Source organism: Ochlerotatus camptorhynchus, unplaced genomic scaffold (assembly GCF_037179485.1).
Source record: "Ochlerotatus camptorhynchus isolate MF236.1 unplaced genomic scaffold, CSIRO-AGI_Acam_v1.1 ptg000423l, whole genome shotgun sequence".
In the NCBI taxonomy this organism is placed as follows: domain Eukaryota; kingdom Metazoa; phylum Arthropoda; class Insecta; order Diptera; family Culicidae; genus Ochlerotatus; species Ochlerotatus camptorhynchus.
In genome coordinates this window covers 1,950,597-1,971,565 of record NW_027040909.1, presented here as the reverse complement: position 1 = coordinate 1,971,565, position 20,969 = coordinate 1,950,597, and the positions used below count along the sequence as shown (strand labels likewise).

General features: G+C 38.6%; 1 protein-coding gene across 1 annotated transcript in view; it reads left to right on the top strand.

The window, feature by feature from the left end:
• stw (straw) overlaps positions 1 to 20,229 on the top strand; it is a 377,295-nt gene extending 357,066 nt beyond the window's left edge. The window contains exons 5-9 of the mRNA XM_065233904.1: positions 10,624 to 10,808; positions 19,195 to 19,390; positions 19,460 to 19,672; positions 19,741 to 19,971; positions 20,054 to 20,229. Coding sequence (XP_065089976.1) covers positions 10,624 to 10,808; positions 19,195 to 19,390; positions 19,460 to 19,672; positions 19,741 to 19,971; positions 20,054 to 20,196 — 968 coding nt within the window. The 3' untranslated portion in view covers positions 20,197 to 20,229. The remainder of the gene's footprint in view (positions 1 to 10,623; positions 10,809 to 19,194; positions 19,391 to 19,459; positions 19,673 to 19,740; positions 19,972 to 20,053) is intronic.
• Positions 20,230 to 20,969: the final 740 nt, after the last annotated feature.

The window sequence follows — 20,969 nt, the reverse complement described above, 5'->3', positions numbered from 1 at the left end:
TTTCATACAGCCTGTTCTTGAAACTACCCTGAAATTCTCGGTATTTGCTTTAATCCTCTGAACTTTTGCTTAAATTTTATGCGAATCGCCCTGAACTTCCCGCTACTTTTCTGGTTATATTCCTTTATATTCTCTGAACTATCTTTAATATTAGGAACTTTTTGAAAGTTTCCGCTATATTACTAAATTTAATTTAATTGTCCTAATGTTATTGAAAGTGACTTGAATACCTGGGAACTTCCCTGATATTCACAAGTGGGACTGAATGTTCTGAGAACTACCCGAAGTTCAACTAACTTCTTTTAACATCATAAACTCAACTGAAGTTTATCCGGAGATTAACCAGCATCTGACTGAAAATCTCCTTAAGACAACCAGTCAACCAATCAACCTACTGAAGTTTTGTCAACTTCTGGGATTTTGTTTTATTATGGTCACTTTAACACCCTTGGGTCATTCGTGATAAGATTTGAACTCGTGACTGTGGGATGCGAAGTAAGAATGTAAACCACTAAGCCGAGGCCGTCCCCTGTATATGAAGTTAATTGAACTGCGCTGAAGTTCTAGAAGTTTTCGAGGGCTCTGAACTTCCTTAATTTTTTCTGGACTTCCTTGAGCGCTGATTGATTCTGAATGAAGACAGAATATATCTCATTTCGTTTGTCTGCAGTGAAATTTTGCTCATATGAGCGTACAGTAATGGATGGACGTCCAAAAATTCCCTGATGCATTTTGATACGCAACTTTTATAAAAGAAGCATGTAGATAGGTAAGCGTGATTGGCTCTCATTTCATATGGCATGGGTTCAATCCCAGTCGGCGCCGCCGGGATTTTCTGAGGCATAACATCTCTGATCACGCCTTCCATCGGGAAGTAGGGGAAAAGAAAGTAAATCCGTTGGTCGCCGGTTCATGAGTTGATGGGTCGATAGGTAGGATCCAGGTGTGAGAGCTGCCTCCCTGGCGTCCGTAATATTAGTAGGGTAGAGAACTACTTCGGCCTAATCGCCCATTTTGGGTCGATGGAGCATAAAACTTCAAATAAATCCATGATTTCAGAGTTAAAAAGTCAATTATGCGTTTGGTAAGACACTTTAGTTCAAAAGCTACCGAACAAAGTCAGTAAGAACGGATGATATGAATGTTTGCACTAATTATTCTCAAAAACACAAGAAGCGCTCCGACCGAATCAATTATTATCTTCATCCGATTGGTCGAAGTGAATTCAATGGCTTTTCAATGGCGTTTCAATGCGTTAGGCCGAGTTTAGAATCCGTAGGCCAAGTTTGGCGTCAAGAAGCAGTGTTAGACTTTTAACAATATCTAAACGATTGGTTTCTCTTTATCAAATCTTACGGTACGTACGGAAAGGTAAATAAATTTGGAAGCCATCAGTAATAATAGCATTCCGCTTGGTGCTAAGCTGCGCTGAATTAAAAAAGACTGAATGCGGGTTGTGCTTAATAGGCCGGGAATGGGGTAGTTAACCCTACTCAGTACGTAAAACAAGATCTACGGAAAACAAATCAAGTAAAAAAACATGTAGATCAATATGTTTGCGCCCAGATAGTTTTTATTAAATTAAAAAAAAACAAATTGGTTTTCGGAGCTGATAGGCCTGACTTTAGAGCTTTGAACATTTCAAGATATCTGTTTCAGAAAAGACAGTTAAGCTTTTACAAAAATTTACACTACTTTTTCGAACTGTGCATACACACTTAGAAATACCCAATCTTACACGTGACGGAATCCATCTTTGACATAAAGGATGAGACATAAACAAACATGTCATGTAAAATTAAGTACTCCGACACTGAAAAGTTTGAAAGTAAGTTTTATTGAGCTGAATTTCGCGTCTATCATGGCTCAATTTTATGTCAAAATTGACGATCATATATGTCAGTTTCAGAACACCTAAATTTACATCAAATTTTATAAGTGTGTAGGGTAAATGTTGGCTTCGGCACTCTTGTCTGTTTCCGGCAACCAGAATATTAACGTTAATTTCACTGTACTTTCCCATCAAAACACATAGATAAATGAACTCAAATGATTCCTTAGTCTTTCAACTTCAATCTGATTACATTTTTACGACTGAGCAAACCTGTTATGCCACTTTTTTCTTTAAGTTAAAATGTGGCTGATTGCGAGTTGCTGATAATAGAACAGCTGGTTAACACGCAGTTCAAATGGAAAGGTTGCCGAAGAAAAAGAGGCTATCGACAATAGTTACACTCATCTGAGAAGGAACGTTGTAAAACCGTGTTCAAACCGTATGGACAATTCTGTCGATTGGAACAAACACGTCATATGAGTGCGTGACGCTTAGATTGACGAGAATACGTAAATCCCCCTAGATAAAGATGAACATTTTTGGACTTCTGAAAATTATTATTATTATTGGTCTTTTAAAGAAAAAGTGCAAGATCTCATTCTTAGTTTTAAAACCAATAGGATCCTGAACTTCGTTTTAATTTCAAGATCTTCGACTTGCAATATTTTTAAATTTCCTGAGACTTTGCTGAGGTAGCTTCTTCTTTTAAAAACGAGCAGTTCTTTCGAATTTCAAAATTCTCATATGAAGACATGCCTTGTTTAAAAAGTATTCAAAGCAGTTATTTCCATCTTTGCATAGTGCCGTACGAAGAGAAGTGAACAACTAATTAAATATTCAGTTCATTGACTTATTCGGCTCAGGAACCCATTTGGCCTAATGGCAATAGAGTAATTATCCATCACCGTATTCACTTCGGTAAATATTGAATAAACTTAGAAAACTTTGAACTTACTTAGGAAAAGGTTGAGTCACAAACTTTCCTGAGGTAATTCAATACTTTTTAGAGTGTATCCAAATAACGGCGCCGGTGGTGTAGTGGTAAGTGTGATTGCCTCTCACACCAAAAGGCCTAGGTTCAATCCCAGTTAGCGCCGCCGGGATTTTCTGAGGCATAAAATCTGTGATCGCACCTTCCTTCGGAAGGGAAATAAAGCCGTTGGTCCCCGGTCCATGAGTTTATGGGTCGATAGGTATGGTCCAGGTGTGGAAGCTGCCTCTCTGGCGTCGGTAGCATTCATACTCAGTACGGAAAACAAGATCGACGGAAAAACAAAAATTGTCCAAACGTATGTTCCTCTGATTTGGTTGCATGTTTTTAAGATTTCAAACTGTCTTGAAAAAAAATAAGGCAAAATCTATGTGTGCTACAAAAGATACGTTATGCTTAAAGCAAGTTGCTTGTATACAATATTATAAATTTATTCGACATTTCACCAAACTGTACACCAATTATTTGTACACCATAAATCTCAGGAATGTATGTTAATTTTTCGATCGGTGTACTGTAGTTTCGATCTACACTTCTCTAATGTTTTCTGTGACTGAATACAAATTCCTTACTTCCTAAATCTTCCCGTATTTTATTTTCCTCAAAACACTTCAAATGCATTGGAAATGGAATCAATAAAATTACACTTCGGCACATTGCGTAAGTTGTGCTTAATAGGACGAAAATTACGTTAAACCCCCTCATCAAAATCGTACATAATCGCCACATTCCATGAGGTCTATCGACATTTTCAGTTGACTGTATGATTTAATAGTCCATTGCGTGTATCTCAAATTGTAAATCCTTTTTCAATTGCATTGAAAATTCCACTTTTTTCCCCTGTTTTGACCAAGCACATATGTTTATAACTTTTAATAGCCTCCGCTCACCTTTTATCGCAGGTATTAATTTCCAAGCAATCATGAAAATGACTCAACAAAAAATAAATAACCAGTAGCGTACGCCCACGCACCGACTTCGGGTTCATGCATTGAGGGTTCGCTTTTCAAAAGTTCAATTTAAGTTTGCGTGTTTCCAATGAGAGGAAAAAAACACTACCACTTTACAGTGGCGCATTTTTGTTATCGTGATCGCCGCAGGCAAGGACCGAATAGCAACAACCGTCGAAGCATATTGCTCTGCATTAATGAAAACAAGTGTTAATCGAAAGCTACAAATTTGCACCTGTACGATTTTTAATTTACCGCTCACTACACGATGGGAGGGAAACAAAAAGCTCTCCGCATACGGTGTAGGCCTTATGGGGTGTTTACATATACGCTGGTTCACTAGCGCTAGTATGCTATAAGTGTACTAAAATTAACCAGGGCGTCACCATCTACCAGCATGAGATTTCAGGAACAACTGAAATCCACGCTGGTTGGTTGAGCTGGTTGTGCTAGTGAACTATCATAAGTGTAAACAGCCCATTATCATCCTGAGGCTATGGCGAGTGGGTACACGCTTTCCGACCGACCCTTTTTGGTGATGGAAAAACCCACCTCTTGTTCGTGATTAGAATAGCCATTCACTTCGAGGGATGGCTTTTTGCTGTTTCTGCTCATATCGAACCGGCTTTGTTTGAAGTAACAATATGTGCGAAGGGTGCTTGTTCTGTATCGGTAGAACTTCATTCACATTGACAACATGCATTTTGGTCGTGGCACTATTGTGCATTCTATGGGTTGAATAACGAACAAAGAAACCGCTTGAAAGGTGAAATCAGATGAATTAAGTGAATCATTATTTCATCAGCAAACATACCAGCGTTGATTGAAAATTATCTGCAAACATTAGAACTGCATTTTCCAAATTTCGTTATTATACATCATCAAAAACCAATCAAAATGCTAAATGGAAAAGAGTCAACAGCTTCAAGCGAACTCGATATGCGTTATAGTCATGGGCAACAACAATTCAAACCCATTAGACGATCACGACCTTCACCGGTGGATCCTGGATTGATTTCGCAATTCAAGCCTCACGCATCCGGAACGGCCATCGGGCGAAAACCTTGCCGGGCAGAGAAATTTTGTGTGAATCGTTTATGGTGCTGATGCACTTGTTTGCATTTGTTGCCGTGCCACCACTCGGTAGGTAGTTACTGCTTCTAGTTCAACCCAACCGAGGTGAGGGGTAGGTATACATGAAAAACGTGTTTGCAGTTAGAAATGAGATTGTGGCTAGCCGAGGAAAGTGCAACAAACCGCCTCTACCACCTATCCTAAGCCCGTCCGACGTCAAGTCAAGTGCAAATGCACAGCAACATACATGATTTGATGCGATGCATTTTGGATAGCTCCTCCGGACAGGCAGCGAACAACGCGGGTTCGTGAAAATGGAGAGGAAAATTGTAATAACATATGCATCGCAGCAATAATAACTCGCTGTATAGGTACGTCACTATCACTCTCTTTTGCGTGCACTTGCATCGGAGGGATATCAGATGGGTTGGATATAGATGGATGCCTGCATGCATGCATACATGCGCTTATGCATACCAGATTGCATCGCGATGACGGCTAGTGATAGTGAAAACCGTGCATATGGATCCGGTGAGGAGAAAACTGGTACCGGGCGTTGATTTTTGATGTTTTGAAGTCATCGGTTTGATTCGATTCATTCGACGAATGCCAAATAGCTGGCACGATTTGTTTGATGAAGTGCATTGTTTAGAAAATATTAGAGATATACATTGCGCTTGCACCACAGTAGACTCCTGTGGTGAAAATAATCCCACTGAATTTGTTTCGCTCAGGCCAGGAAAAATAAAAATTAATAATTTTCAATCATCACCGCCAACTATGTTGATAGGGTTTCGATCTAATTTTCGGCCTATTTTTTTCGGCATGATTGCAGTTTTCTGGAGGATGAAGTTAGGTGTATTAAACTTTTGATATATCATCAGGGAGCTGGAATTGCCTATAGTGGGACAAAAGTTCAAATTGTGTCCCAAATCCATCTAATCATTCACAAATGCCTAAAACGCATGAGCATGAGCATGATTGACCGCTCGTGGATGCAATTCAGCTATTGCCAGATCAGCTGTAATTACAAAGAGAACGAATAGATGATGCTTGGGACCAGCAATCATCCTCAATGTGTAAATACTGGTGATGTACAACAAGGGAATACCATCGCGGGCTTCGTCCGAATGCTGGTCAAGGAAGGAATGGGTAGGAATATGTTGGCGTAATACTTGCTTTAATGAAAGCCAAGAACACCTTTGCACTCCCACGAGAAACCAGTTGTTGGATAAAAGGGTTGGGATTGCAGCAGGATTTGTTTTGATAAACGATATGCTGAATTGATGTCCTAACGAATCAATATCGCGAAAGAGCTTGGGTTTGAACCCATGGGCTTTTGCTCAGTAAGCAAAATTGGTCTCCACTAGGCCACCGGGACCCTTGTATTACAAAATAATTACGATCAACTTGTTGTTAAACGGCACCGGTGGTATAGTGGTAAGCGTGATTAGCTCTTACCCCAGCAGGCCTGGGTTCAATCCCAGTCGGCGCCGCCGGGATGTTCTGAGGCATAATATCTCTGATCACGCCTTCCTTCGGAAGGGAAGTAAAGCCGTTGATCCCCGGTTCATAAGATGATGGGTCGATAGGTTGGGTCCAGGTGTGGGAGCCGCCTTCCTGGCGTCGGTAGCATTGGTGCTCAGCACGGAAAACAAACCAAAGGATAAAAATAAAAACTTGTTGTTACTAGGTTACGATCCCGGTGGCGATCTCACCGACAACAACTGCTCTTGAGAAGGATGTGATATGGATTGCTGATCAACACGTCTTTCCTTAATCTTAAATATTGCTTCTCTTACATACCCGTCCTCCCAACCGAATTTCGTTATGCTCTACATCATATTATGAAAGAAAGTCGATTTAAAGTATAACTCTATAATGTGAAGGATCTTGGGATTTAATCCATGATGTTCAGCCCAGTAAGCAAAATCGGTTGCCACAAGGCCACCGAGCTCCTTATTTCACAAAACAATTACGACCAAGTTCCTGTTTAACGTTACTACGAGAACAACTACTCTTGAGAAGAATTTATTATAAATTTCCAATCAACTCGTCTTTCCTAAAACTCGAATATTATTTCATTTAAGTTCTCGTTCCTCCAACCGAATTTTAATACGCTTTATCTTAATTTGAGAACTAATCCGATTCACACTAAACTCTATAATGTGAAAAAGTTTGAGATTGAACCCATAATTTTCTGCGCAATTAGCAAAATCGGTCGCCACTAGGCCACCGAGTTTCTTATATCACAAAACAATTACGATCAAGTTCCCGTTCAACTTGCTGCTTCTAGATTTCGGTCCCTGTGGCAACTTCACAGACGACGACAAAAGCTGCTCTTGAGAAGGATTTGATATTGATTTCCGATAAACACGCCTTAAACAGTCACGTAACAGTAACAAGTCGTCTTACATTCACAAATGTCTAAAACGCATTTATTTACTCTAAACAATCATGACAAAAGTCTCGTTAAAATTGCGACCCTATTACATTTTTTGTGTAAAAACAGTATTTTCGAGTGGATTTCGTTGTTCCACAATTTCACATAAACATGTGGTTTCATTCCCAAGCAATCAAAAGTTCTGTATTCAACAATAAACCTCACTTCCAAGTTCCATAAAATTCGAATAAATGACTGAAAGAACTTTCAACTTCCATAAAGTTCAATTAAAGTTCTAACAGAACTTTCAAGTTATGGAACTTTAGTGAGTTCAATTAAAGTTCCAACAGAACTTTCAAGTTCCATAAAGTTTAATTAAAGTTCCGACAGAACTTTTAAGTTCCGTAAAGTTCAAATAAAGTTCCGACAGAACTTTCAAGTTCCGTAAAGTCCAAAAAAAAGTCCCGACAGAACTTCCAAGTCCCGTAAAGTTAAAATAAAGTTCCGATAGTACTTTCTACCCAAGCAATCAAAAGTTCCGCATTCAAAGATAAACCCCACTTTCAAGTTCCATAAAGTGCATATAAAGTTCCAACACAATTTTCTGGCTACTTTAGAAGCTATAGAAAGCACACAAGGAACTTCAGGCTCCAAAAAGTTCCAATCGATACTCCTAGCAAATTGAAGTTTAAAAAAAAACTTCAGGCAAGGCTGAAAACATGGCCACAACAAAGTTCCGAACAAGTTCGCAGCGGAACTGCTTAGCAACTTGAAAGTTTCTTAAAATGTCCGTCACAGTCCACATGAAGCAATCCACACAAGTCTTTTTTAGGAACAAAAATTAATGTACGTTAGTATGAAATGATCAATGGCTCAATTAAATCATAATTCTTACATTTATGCAGTGCATCAATATTCCATCCAAACATTAGAAAATTAAAAAGCAATTTCCTGGATGCGAATCCGTTACGAACGCTAAATCATTATGTCACAAGTGTGTTGGAATACCATGCGGGCAAACACCAAATTAAAATTCATCAATGTGTTGTGTTTCGTATTCAAGTCAGTCAGCTGGCACTAAAAATTCCTAAAGTAAGCGGGACAACAGCTCACTTTAATATATTTCAGATTACGTAGCAGTTCGTGCTGAGGTTCTCACGCAGAAGGACTGGGTTTAATTCTTCAAACAGCTCCAATACTACTACTAATGCTGATAAATCAATACACGTTCATACCTGCCTTTAGAAATAATGTTCATTAATACCTGACTAACTTTCATAAAAGTGTGAACTAAACTTAAAATTGGTGTAGAAACCAAAACCTTTTTTAAACTAATTTTTTTAAAGTTCCGTTCAAGTTCCGCCAGAAGCTGCTTAGAATGCTCTTCAATTATTAAACCGGAACTTTTAAGTTCTTATAACGACTTAAAAATGAGGCTGCTTAGAATTTTATAGACCACCTTCAACCAAGCTGCTTAAGTCACAAATAGGCTTTAATCAGAACTTTTGGTCATCATGGGGCATTTAATATTTGTAGAGGCAAAAATTCTCAAAAACTGCCACTAAGTTTGCGAATTTTTGTTCCATTCCTGAATCCACAAGTTGGACAAAAGTTCATTTTAAAAACTCTTCCGAAGAAATCGTTCTAGCTACGAATAAGCTAAAAATTCAAAGCTTTGCAAAAGAAAGCTGTAAACCTTGAGTTAGAGATCCTATGTATGGAAATAGTTTGATTCCAAATGCTTGGAGTTTTGTGATTTTTTTGACGTAGGACTACGTCTGTGATTTCTATATGATGGTACACTTTGTAAAAACCAGAACTGGAACATGTAACGAAATTATGAAAGATTTTGAACGTTAACAACTCAGCTGCCCCTGGACCAATTTCAATAATTTTATCACCAATCGATAAGAAATACTTCTACGCATTGATAGCATTGATTTTCAACAAAAAACTATTGAAAAAGTGGTAAATGTCAAACATTGTCCAAATGCGGCGAAATAACTAACAAATCCACCAATTACGTACATGCATATGCTGCTTCCTCAATACTGCCATCAGGGGGTCGTTAGTAGACGAAACCAGTCGAAGTGGTATTCGCCTCCGATCTTCGGGCGTGTGTGAATAGGGAGGAAGCAATTGCGTAACATTTTGCACACTCATCGCCATATTCAGAGCCACACGCCCTCAACGACCACACAAAATGCTCTCCAGAGTTGTAATCTTGTAACCAAACTTGGAAGCAGGGGTGCAAGTGATTTTGATCGATTCTCTTCATCAACTTTCTGTTTTGTTAATAATTCGACGGCACACACATTCATTGATACGTTTGTTCTTTGTTGGTCAGTGAAGCCATGGTCATCAAAAGAGGAAATCGATGAACTTTCACCCTTCTGCTTCTAAGCCCCTCAATTTAGTCGTCGTCATAGCAATGAAAACTAGCATCGCACCGCTTTTGGTCCTTGGATTACACTAGCTGGTTGCAATTCTGCTGTTCGACATTTTCGAAGGACCACCAAAAACATTAAATTACACTATTTTTTAGGGATGCCTAAAAGTCCAATTATTCGATTAACGATTAATCGTAAAGATTTTTTCCAGCTATTCGATCAAATATTTATCGAATTTTCGAGCGCGTAAACTTATTTCTCCTCGTTACACGTCATCATCATCTTTCAAAGACTTTAAGCCTGTACTACCATCTGCCCGTTTCAGGGCCACCAAGATTTTCCAAAGAAGTTAATTTTTTAAACATGTCCCAACTAAAATTCATACCAAAAATTTCTTTTCAGGGCAATCATAGTCATACCAAAGATTATAAACAGGGAGAACCTCGCTCAAATTCCTATTCATACACAAAACACAAGCTCCTGCTGCAGTTAACAAATAACATTTATTATATAAGACCACGTAGTCCTACGTCACTTTTGTGTACAACCCCATAGGGCTGTCCCTTGTAGTTTTTTTTTCAACTAAGGCCGAACTTTTGCCCCACCTTACTTTACACTCGTAGGAATTTCTGGGGTCGTTATACTCAACCAAGATGTTTGGTAAGAACCTTGTCCATACATTTAAAGATTAGAACACCTGACACCCACACTTCTGGTACACGCCGCATCAATTTTACAGTCGCAAAAGGAGTCATTTTCATTTAAGCCATCAAATTTTCTACGGGATTCCAATAACTGAACAGTAAATATTTTCTATATGCTTGAGAACCTCAAAAACCGTTTAAAAAAACTCTGAGCGTCATTTCCCAAGAACGAGACACCGTATTTTACCTGATTTTCAAAATCACTCGGTGCAGCTGAAAGTACTTTAGTGATCTTAAATATTTGAATCAACAAATACAAAATGTAACCCTTTCATTCCCCACCCATCACAATTCCAGGCGAACGTTACGACTTTGTCATCAGCGCCGACCAGCAAGTGGGTGCCTACTGGATTCAGCTCCGAGGTCTCGGCGAGTGCGGTATCAAGCGTGCCCAGCAGTTGGCCATCCTCCGATATGCCCGCGGTCCATACCAGCCAGCGTCGCCTCCGCCAACCTACGATGTCGGTTTGCCACAGGGAGTGGTAAGTAGCACCGTGTTTGAGTTCTATGCATTGCGCACTTTCCGAATCCATCATCCATCATCATCACCACCTACTGCCATAGGGAGGCATTCAATTATTACGTAAGCATTTAATGGGGGGAGGGGGGTTTTAAAAATCCCAAAAAAGTGCTTACGTAATTATGGCCTGGCCGCATACCATACTTTTTCATATACAAATCACATACGCCAGCTCATCTGTAAATACTGTGACAATTTCCTGTACAAAATGTTACTCCACCTCACGACTCTTTCTTTCTTTGCAACAACAAAACCATACTATTGTATATCTTCACCACGAGTGATTGTGTGAATATTTTTACAATCCAATTTCCTCTAAGCGTGAAAATCTATCTTGTTTTCCTCAATTTGCCGCAAAAAAACATGTATGTATATAAATGATATTCTCCTCTGATCCGCAATCTTCCAACGATGATTTATTTATGTACATATTCCTCTTCACTCGATTTCCGCCAAGTGCATTCCGATCTCTTCCTAAGCCAGTAGTTCTTGCAAGCCAATCGCACACAAATTTGTACAGAATAGCAAAAAAAAACTCACATTGTCGAAACATCGAAAAGTCCACAAATTTCGCCGTTGTACAAATACAGTCATCAACCACAGAAGATCCTCTCAACAAGTTCGGAAAGTTGTACAGGAACAATCGAAAAAATAACAGGAAACCAATTTGTTTGAATCCGTTTGAATTTAGATGTTCTGTTCAGGCCACAAGGCAGAAAGCAAATAAAAGCTTCCTATAAATTTGGCTCTCCCCCTGAATGCAGAACCGGATGAAGGTAGAATAGGAATGCAAAGCAGATCCTCACCCCATCAAGGAAACAGGTTAGGTTAGGTTGTAGAACAAATCGAAATAAACAAAAAAACGACAACCGAACGAAAAGGGTACCGCGCTTTTCCATTTTTTTTTTCTTTTCAAATCGAGTTTGGTCTGAAGCGATTCTACGACAACGTGACGGTAAGTGTATTTGCTGAATTAATTGCGGCACTTATCGAATGATAATCGTTTGTGGTGGTAAGGGTGGAAAAGTGAAATCGATTTGTATTTTCACTACACTGGAGCGCCCCCTTTCGTTAGGTTGTTATAGGATAGGACCTACCTCTAAATGTAATTAAGTTTACAGTGGGCTGACAGAAGAATAGAGGAAGGTAATCAGGAGGATGCGGAAAAAGTAGGCACGAGGAAAGAAGCCAATTAAGGCACCTTTTATCGATAATAGGGAACATTTATTAGGATCCTTTTTCAGGAGGTACTAGATACTAGATAGAAAGGAAAGGCTGTGCTAGTTCATGAAACATATTATTTTATTGAAAAAAAAATCCCACTAACTCTGGTCCTTAATGAAGATAGGATAACACAATCATCAGTTATTGGTACGAGACTTTCAGTTTTGCATGAACAACTTTAATAGGTTATGTACGCGACGATTCAGATTCTGAAAGAACCGGAGCAAGTGGTCAAACTCTGATTTCAACTAAAAACATTAAAATTTTCGGAAATTTACGGACAATCCACAAAGACCATGCCAACTGACCTGCGTTGCGTGACAAAGGTCCCCCGATTGCCACGGAACAGGTTCCGAAAGCTCCAAGGGAAGTGACCAATCTCTCATTGCAACGATATCCAGCCGAACGACTTCTCATCATTTTCTGAATTTTACAAACATTTTATTAGAGACCATGTCGCCTGACCAAAATGACAATGGCCATCTTATGGTTCTGGAGGGAAGAAACCAATGTCTGATTCCAACTAAAAGCCATCGAGATACGTTTCAAAGTTTTCAGAATTCACTAGAGACCATGTCAACTGACCAAATTGAAAATTGTAACAGAATTCAGTCGTGGGACACATCAAAATTATCAGATTTTTTTTGGGCAATTTATCGGAGACCTTAAGTAACTGACTAGAGTGACAATGGGCACACGATGACCATGGATAGGTTCCGAAAATTCCAATAGAACTGGCCAACTCTCATTGCAGCAGAAACCAGTCGTACGACGTATCTAAATTAGCGGAATTTAATGGACAATTTATTAGAGACAATGCAAGCCTGCCAATTATCACCTTATGGTTCCGAGAGAAGTGACGCATCAACGTTTAAAATTCTAAGTAAAATTTGTGGATACTATGCCAACTGACCAGTCAATCTCAGATTGCAACAGAAGCCAGTCATACGGTATATCAAACTTTTCTTAATTCAACTCATAAGAGAACATGCCAACTGACCAAAGTGGACCCGAAGGAAGTAGTCAATCACTGATTTCAACCGAAACCTTATCAAAATTTTCATTATTTTATGGACAATTTATCAGCGACTCTTCCAACAGACCAGAACACTGCAGCATTGCTTCTGATGCCATGGGACAACCCATTTGGCTGTTTTTCCAAACTTTTCCAGAACAAAGTTGTTGATTTTATCAATTATTATGAAACTATGGGAGATTAGCTGCCACTTTTATTTAAAAACTCAGTTTTAACAAAAACGCCAATGTGACCGGCTTGCGATGAGCGGCAGATCAGGTTCCAAAAGCCCCTTGGAAATGTGACAAAGCTCTGATTACAACAGAAACCAGTAGTCGTACGTATACCAAAAAATTCAAAATTTTATGGACACTTCATTAAAAAGCATGCCAACTGATCAAAGCGACAATGGTCACATTATTGCTTCGAGGCAAGTAACCAATCTCTGATTACATCAGAAAACCGTCAAGGGACTTTATCAAATATTAAGTGTTTCCATTTTCCGGCCATTTTTGACTTCCTGGGAAATGGGAAACAACGGATAGCTCTTGCCGGAAATTCCCAGGAATCGTGAAATATTTTATATTAGAGACCAGACAAGTATTAAGTTGCTTCCATCGCATGAAATGTCCAGCCTTGAGAGTTTCTTTTAACTCAGAAGATTTTTTCCGAATTCCGAGAGTTTCTTCCAGAAGATCATCTGGCTTTCTTTTAGCAACAACTGGAGGTTCATCCAACTTCTTCAGCAAGTTTCTTTAAATCTTTCCCGCCCATGGTTACTCTGGAGCTCCATGCCTTTTATTACATTGTGTGCTATAATTTTCAAAAGTTACAACTTATTTTTTGTAAAACTATTGCAACATAGTCTAGTTCTTCTATAGGGTGTCCCAGAAAGTATAAGCACAACTTATTTTTTGGAATAATACAACGTTATGGTAAAAAACTCGATTTTTTTTATTTTTATTTCATATATATGTTCTCTATAGTATTCTCTTCCAATTTGATGCATCAGTTCCTTTAATCGTTTCCCAAGGAGCGAAATTTTGATCTGAAGCTGCCCATGAGCTTCAGCACAGATTCCTTGGCGATAATTTTGGCTACTTTTGTCCAGTCTTTTTCAAATTCTTCGGTTGAATCGCTGCCTTAAAGTATTTCCGTAGATATCCCTTGGAAATGGCCCCCAGAGATGAACCAGCGTGTGGCTGAAAATCTCCTTAATAAAGACAACCAACCTTGGAAATAGCCCAACAAGTTTCGATTGTCCGGACCTCCGGACAATTCGGAGGATTCATCTCTTTTGGTACGTATTGCACTTTGTTAGTACAAAGCAAGCATAGTGCTACCGTGTCTATCGAGCAGTGCATTGACACCAAATCGGACCAAAATAGTACTGGGCTATCGTGTTGACGGATCATGAGCCGTAGACTCCAATTCAAACATTCCCGAACGTAACGTCCATGATAACACACGCCAATTTCCCACACAGCAGGCTATGATATAACTTCCGAGCCCTCGGTTTGACGGATGCGGCTTGTTCCTGACTCCGTTTCGGCTTCTTCTGTATGTTGAAAATTTTCAGCCCGTTTCTTGTTTTGGCGTTACTCTTCAATGTTCTCAGTTTGTTGGCCAAATCACGAACAAAGGCACTTTTCTTATTGGAGCAATTCCCTACGAATTAGCAAATCGGTTTATTTATGTATTTTTTATTAGGTTTAAATTTTGCAGAAACGTTCCTTGTGACTAACAAATTTGAATTCAGCCTTATTTTTGAAAAGGGCATATAGAAGAATATCAAGCTTATCTTCAGAAAAATTTTACTTGGAAACTGTTCGCCCGATCGGTTTGGTGTCTTGGGCAATATTACAGATAATGGATGATACTATTTGAAAAAAATGCCCTTTTAAAAAAATAACCCAACTTTTTTTTTAATTCCAAATGAAATTTAAAAAAAATTCTTCTTAAAAAAGGATTTTTTTTATTTTTCCAAAAACTTGACAAAAATCATAACTTTTTTGTCCATTATTTCTCCATCTTGACCTATAGTGCAATAGATGGCATTTTTAGTCTCCTAAAACATATAAAAAACAACAAATTAAAAAAAAATCCTTTTTAGAGAATAATTGTTTTTAAGATTTTATTTGAAATTAAAAAAAAACGTTGGGTAATTTTTAAAGAGTGCATATTTTTTTTTTCAAATAGTCTCATCCGTTATCTGCAATATTGCACAACACACCAAACCGATTGGACAAATAATTTTCGAGTAATTTTTTTCTGAAGATAAGCTTGATATTTTTCTATTTGCCCTTTTCAAAAATAAGGCTGGATTCAAAATGGCAATATGAAGATGCAAAATGGCATTGCCAGTCATTAGGAACGTTTCTGCACATTTTCAACCAAATCAAAAAATATTTGCGATTTGCGAATTCGTAGACCGTAAACCGATTTGCTCATTGACAAAAGCTTGCCCTAGTGACAATTTTGGTTTTATGAGGGTTCTGTAGACAATGATTTAGACTTGTAGAATGCTATAAAACCTCGATAAAACCTGCAATGTTACTTGGGTGGTGATCTTCTGGTCCATTTTTCGGTCCATCGGTCCCGGTTTACGGCCAGATTTCGATGTGTCCTCGTAGGTAATTTCTTCACCGAGCTTCCGGATGCCGGTTTGAACTGCTCCAATACGTACTTCCTCCATTTTCACCAACGTCCTTACTGATAGGCTTGGAATAGTGCACCATTTGTGCACGATCTGTTTGCGAAAATTTCTTCTGGCTTCGTTCGGAAAATTCTTCCGACTTCTTGTGCAACATTTTTCAGACTCCTCTTGAAGTTTTTTCAAACTTTTCCCATAGAAGTGTCTTTTAACTCTTCTAGGGAATTTCTTGAAACTTTCATCGAAAAATTCTTCTAAAATTGTTTCCCAGAGAATTGGGAAACATGATGTTTGGTAAATTTCCCGGGAATTATTTCCCGGGATGTCCCATGTAGGAAACACTAGTTCCATCACACAATGGTCACCCGGTGCCCTCAAAATAGGTTCCGAAGTCCGCCGGGAGAGTGGCCTGTTTTTGATTACAGCTAACTTCACATCAAATTTTCTGAATTTTAACAACCATTCATTAAAAACCATCGGTCAGTTGAGAGCTTGAGGAGAGCGGAAAATCGTTTCTTTCGATGGAATGCAGTCGTGTGACGTATCAACATTTTTGAAACATGATTTTCAATACAGAATTTCATAACAATTAACTAAAGTGACAATAACAAGCACCAAATGGCATGTTTTGGAAGTTCCAGAAATATTGATCAATTCCTGATTGAAGGCCAAAATTTACAAAATTCTTCAGACATTAGATACCAAAATGGCCACCTCATGGTCTCCAAAACAATCGATGATGGATTGCAGTCAAAGACATACAGCTCAGTAAATAATGTGATCCATGATCTTGAAGCTGGGATTTTTTGCATGACTTGATTCTACGTACCCAAGTAACCAAAAGTTCTTATAAAAGGCTAATTGAGGCATCAGTAGATTGGTTAAAGGTGGGTTATAGAAATATAGCAACCTCATTTTTAAGAACCTTAAAGTTCCAGTACCATAATTGAAGAGCATTCTAAGCAGCTTCTGGCGGAACTTGAACGGCACTTTTAGAAAATAAGATAAAAAAGGTTTTTGTACTCTACACCAATTTTATGTTTTGATCGCACTTTTATGAAGATTAATTCTAAAGTCAGGTCTTTATGAACGTTTGAATTTTAAATTTTGAATTAAAAATAAATCTTGGTAGCAACTTGCAACTCGCCAGCAATTTTTTAGCAAGTAATTATTTTTTGTAGAATAAAATACATAATGATATTAACATTAAATTAATATCTTTACGTACCATTTTAAGCTTTTTACTCTTAACTGGACATTCGACGTTTTTACATTAATATTCAAGAATGTTAAAAACTCGCAAGCAATGATCAATTTTAGAAAATAATGTACTTAAAACCACCAACTCAAATCATTGTTTATCATGATGTGTAATCCATAATCATAACAAAATGAAATAAATATTGTTTGTACACTAACCAATTCCGATCGTTCTGTGGGGCATACTCAAAAATTGATAAGTTAACTACCTTGTTTTAACTATAATTAGCATGTACAGAAATTTAAAATGCAGGGAAACCTTACCCAATTTTGATCCAAATTGGTTACCATAATTTGGCATGAAATGAACAGATGTGCAATGTGCCATCCGTATTTCGTAATCAACTTACTCTTAAGCTCATTAATTTTTCTGGAAAAAATAAGCACTCTTCCGGAAAGAATCCTTGACGATTCTACTTCTACTAATATTATTTCACTTGCTCCACTGAAACAAAGGATCGCCAATCTCTTTGTGCGCGAATGTAAATTACTTCCAAACAAGCAACTCTACAGGTTGCCTTGGACAGCTCAGTTTAACGAAATAGGTGAGAAACTGAAAGAATGTGAAAAACCATTATCTATGTGCGATAGTGTTAGAATGCGTGCAAGGTGCATGGTACTCGAATTAGAATCAAGCGAGTAAGCCTGTTCTTGCTCTTCAATACAATCTGTTGAATAAGTGTCAACTTTTCTTGGTGATATCGTGACTTTTTCATGAAAAGTGTATGAGCAATATATTAAAAAAAAAAAACCTTGTCCTAATTCGAAGCAACTTGATGTTTTCTACGGAAAAATTTGTTAAAAATTGGGATTTTTAAATCACAAATAATACAATTAAATCACGAGAAATTCAAATAACCTTATTAGACCAGATGCAGTTGCTTAACTACTGATAAATGACTGCCAAATCAAGGATATTATATTGACGACCATCTACAAAATGAGGGTTAGTTTGAGAGATAATTATTCTGATATTGATTTCCCTTCAAACCAGGGCTCTACATTTTTGAATCTCTAAAATTAACTTCAGCACGAAGAGAAAATAAAACAGAAGCACGCTTAGAACGAAAGGAAGACTATGGATTTCCTCGTCGTTGCTTTGCTCATCGCTTTTATTGAAAGTAGCCAGGGATGGAAAAACAAGAAGAAGGTAAAAAGTGTGTGTTTGACTCATAAAACCTGTCAATTTCACTTTCAGAGCGTCACAATCAGCGATCTTATGATTGGTGAGCGTTTACTCAGAGTGAGCGCTCACGAATCGTAAAATTGCTGATTGTGACGCACTGAAAGCAATATTGACAGATTTTATGTGTCTAATACATACTTCACGACCCCTTCTTTTAACCTTCAAGTACTAATAACCATTATAACATCTAATGATTTCATAATTCCGAAAAACATTTTTTTTAATAGCAAGTGAGTGGAAGTAACCCTGGTTCAAACGAAACCTCATTATGGCGTCAATCCCTTTCACCGCTCTTTCAATTTGTTTAATATGCGTTATGTTCCGTTTTCGTTACTTTTTTTATATAAGTATGTATATGGAAGATATATTAAACATGTTGCGTGTAATCTTATAGTCATAGACGTCATGAAACCGCGGTTGATGTGTTTTATGAAAGACGAAACTATCAAAGTAAAGCGTTCTTTCACTCGCCCGCTTCACCGAAGCTTGAAAGAAAGACCAATAAAGCGACGGGAGAAAGAGAGACAAACGATTGAAAATTTATTTGTAGACGCCGACTGAGTTGCTAGCGCTAGAATGCTGCGAAGCTATCCGACTTCAACGGAAAAAGAAAGCTATCAGTCTCTTCGTCGCATCGATTTTGTCGATTGAAGCTGATATTGTGACGCCCTGCTTTAAGCCACTACAACCCTCTAAATGTTCAAATACTGTAACCTAGACAAAATCGTTTGAAAATTTTAAGAGACTCAATTTCGAATGGTAAAATCTAACATATCACAACTCATACCGTTGACTAAACAATGACTGTTGGACAAACCAAGACAAACACTCTACCAGACTCAGACGTTCAGAACATCGCATTCCAAAGGCTTTTCATCAAATTACTCAAACAATGAACATCGCTAAAATCGTTCTTCCCTTCAACCACCGCAAAAAAAAACCTTTCCTCCCAAAATTTTGATCAAACCACGTGCAAAAAAAAAACAACAACAACAACAACGAAAAACTAGGTCCTCAACCCACTGGACGCCCAGTGTAACATCCAACGCGACGATGCCATCTGCGTGAGCCAACTGAAGAACGCCAAGGAGGTTGACCGTGCGCTGCTGCAGGAGAAACCGGACGTCAAAATCTTCCTGCCATTCCGTTTCTATCTCTACCGACCGGAGGAACTGTTCCAACCGAACACCTACAATCGATTCTTGGGTGAGTTATTGGTGCTTTTTTCTCTCTCGGAAGAATTGATGATATAATGTATGGGATCTTGGATTGCAGTTGCCCCAACCGGAGACCACGTAATCTCGCTGATCGACGAAATCTCGTACCTGTCTGCTCCCGCTCCGCTGCTGTCGCAGTACGACGATATTAACCCGGAACAGTTCTGTAACGGTGACAACCGGCCGGCCGATTGCGGTGCCAACTGCATGTGTACCCACAAGGTGGACATCCCATTGAATGCGATCGTCGAAGTCGTGCTGGTCGATGAAGGTAAGTTGCTCAGGCTTGACATCTATGACTGGATCCGGATGCTAACGCGAGATTTGGTTTGTTTTCAGTCCAACAACCTAATTTGAGCCATCCGTTCCATCTGCACGGTTACGCGTACAACGTGATCGGTATTGGACGTTCGCCCGATTCCAACGTGAAGAAGATCAATCTGAAGCACGCGCTCGACCTCGATCGCCGTGGTTTGTTGCACCGACAGTACAACCTGCCGCCGCTGAAGGATACCATCGCCGTGCCAAACAATGGCTACGTGGTAATGCGTTTCCGCGCTGATAATCCTGGTAAGTGTGGTTGACGGTATGCCGTGACTCCAACGGTGGCAACGATTTTCACGCGATCGAACTGTTCTTGACTCGTCCACAGGTTTCTGGTTGTTCCACTGTCACTTCCTGTTCCACATCGTGATAGGCATGAATTTGATTCTCCAGGTCGGTACGCTCCAGGATCTGCCTCCAGTACCGCCAAACTTCCCAACATGTGGCGATCACTTACCGCCAATTCAGTAAAACTTCGATCGACTAATCAAAATCTAGCTAAAATCGCGCAAAAGCAATATTATACAGAACCTTTTCGACTACCGCTGCTACTGCACAGAAGAAAAAGTACACTAGTCGAAAAAGTCATCTAGGAAAATGCTCTTTTCTACTCTAACCTAATGGTAGCGAAAAAAAAAGTATTCATTTGATAGAGAAAAAAAACCGAAAACGCGAATTCAAAACTCAACCAATTTTATGCGAGAGAGAGAGAGAAAGATAGAGATACGAGAAACTATTTTATTATATTTTTTTTTCTAAAGTACGATTCATATTAGGGTTAGTCGAGCGAGAGAAAGAGATACCGAGAATACTCCACAACCACAATTACCATACAAATATGCCAACAGTGTTTTGTTTGGACTTTTATAGACAGAGATTTTTGTTTTAATTTATAGTGTTTTGTTTTGTAAGTAAATTAATTCTTAGCTAGGAAATCGATGCTCGGAAGGAGAGCGCGCAGGATGCTATATCATAGGTACCATTACACACATACACACGCACAGCTGAACCAGGTTGAAGACTCCTCTTTTGAGTTCTATCTTCTATACGTTTGTTTTGTATTCAGACATTTCTTTCAGACAGGGTTGAAAGTATCTATTTTCTAAATTTGTGTGTACAGAAAACCGCGTGTCGCCATATTTATTTACTGTTAACTATCTATTCTATTTTTGAGCTTATCTATCCAAAAGAACACTTTCACTATACCTGCGTGTAAATATTTATAATACTCAAACAAATTCATA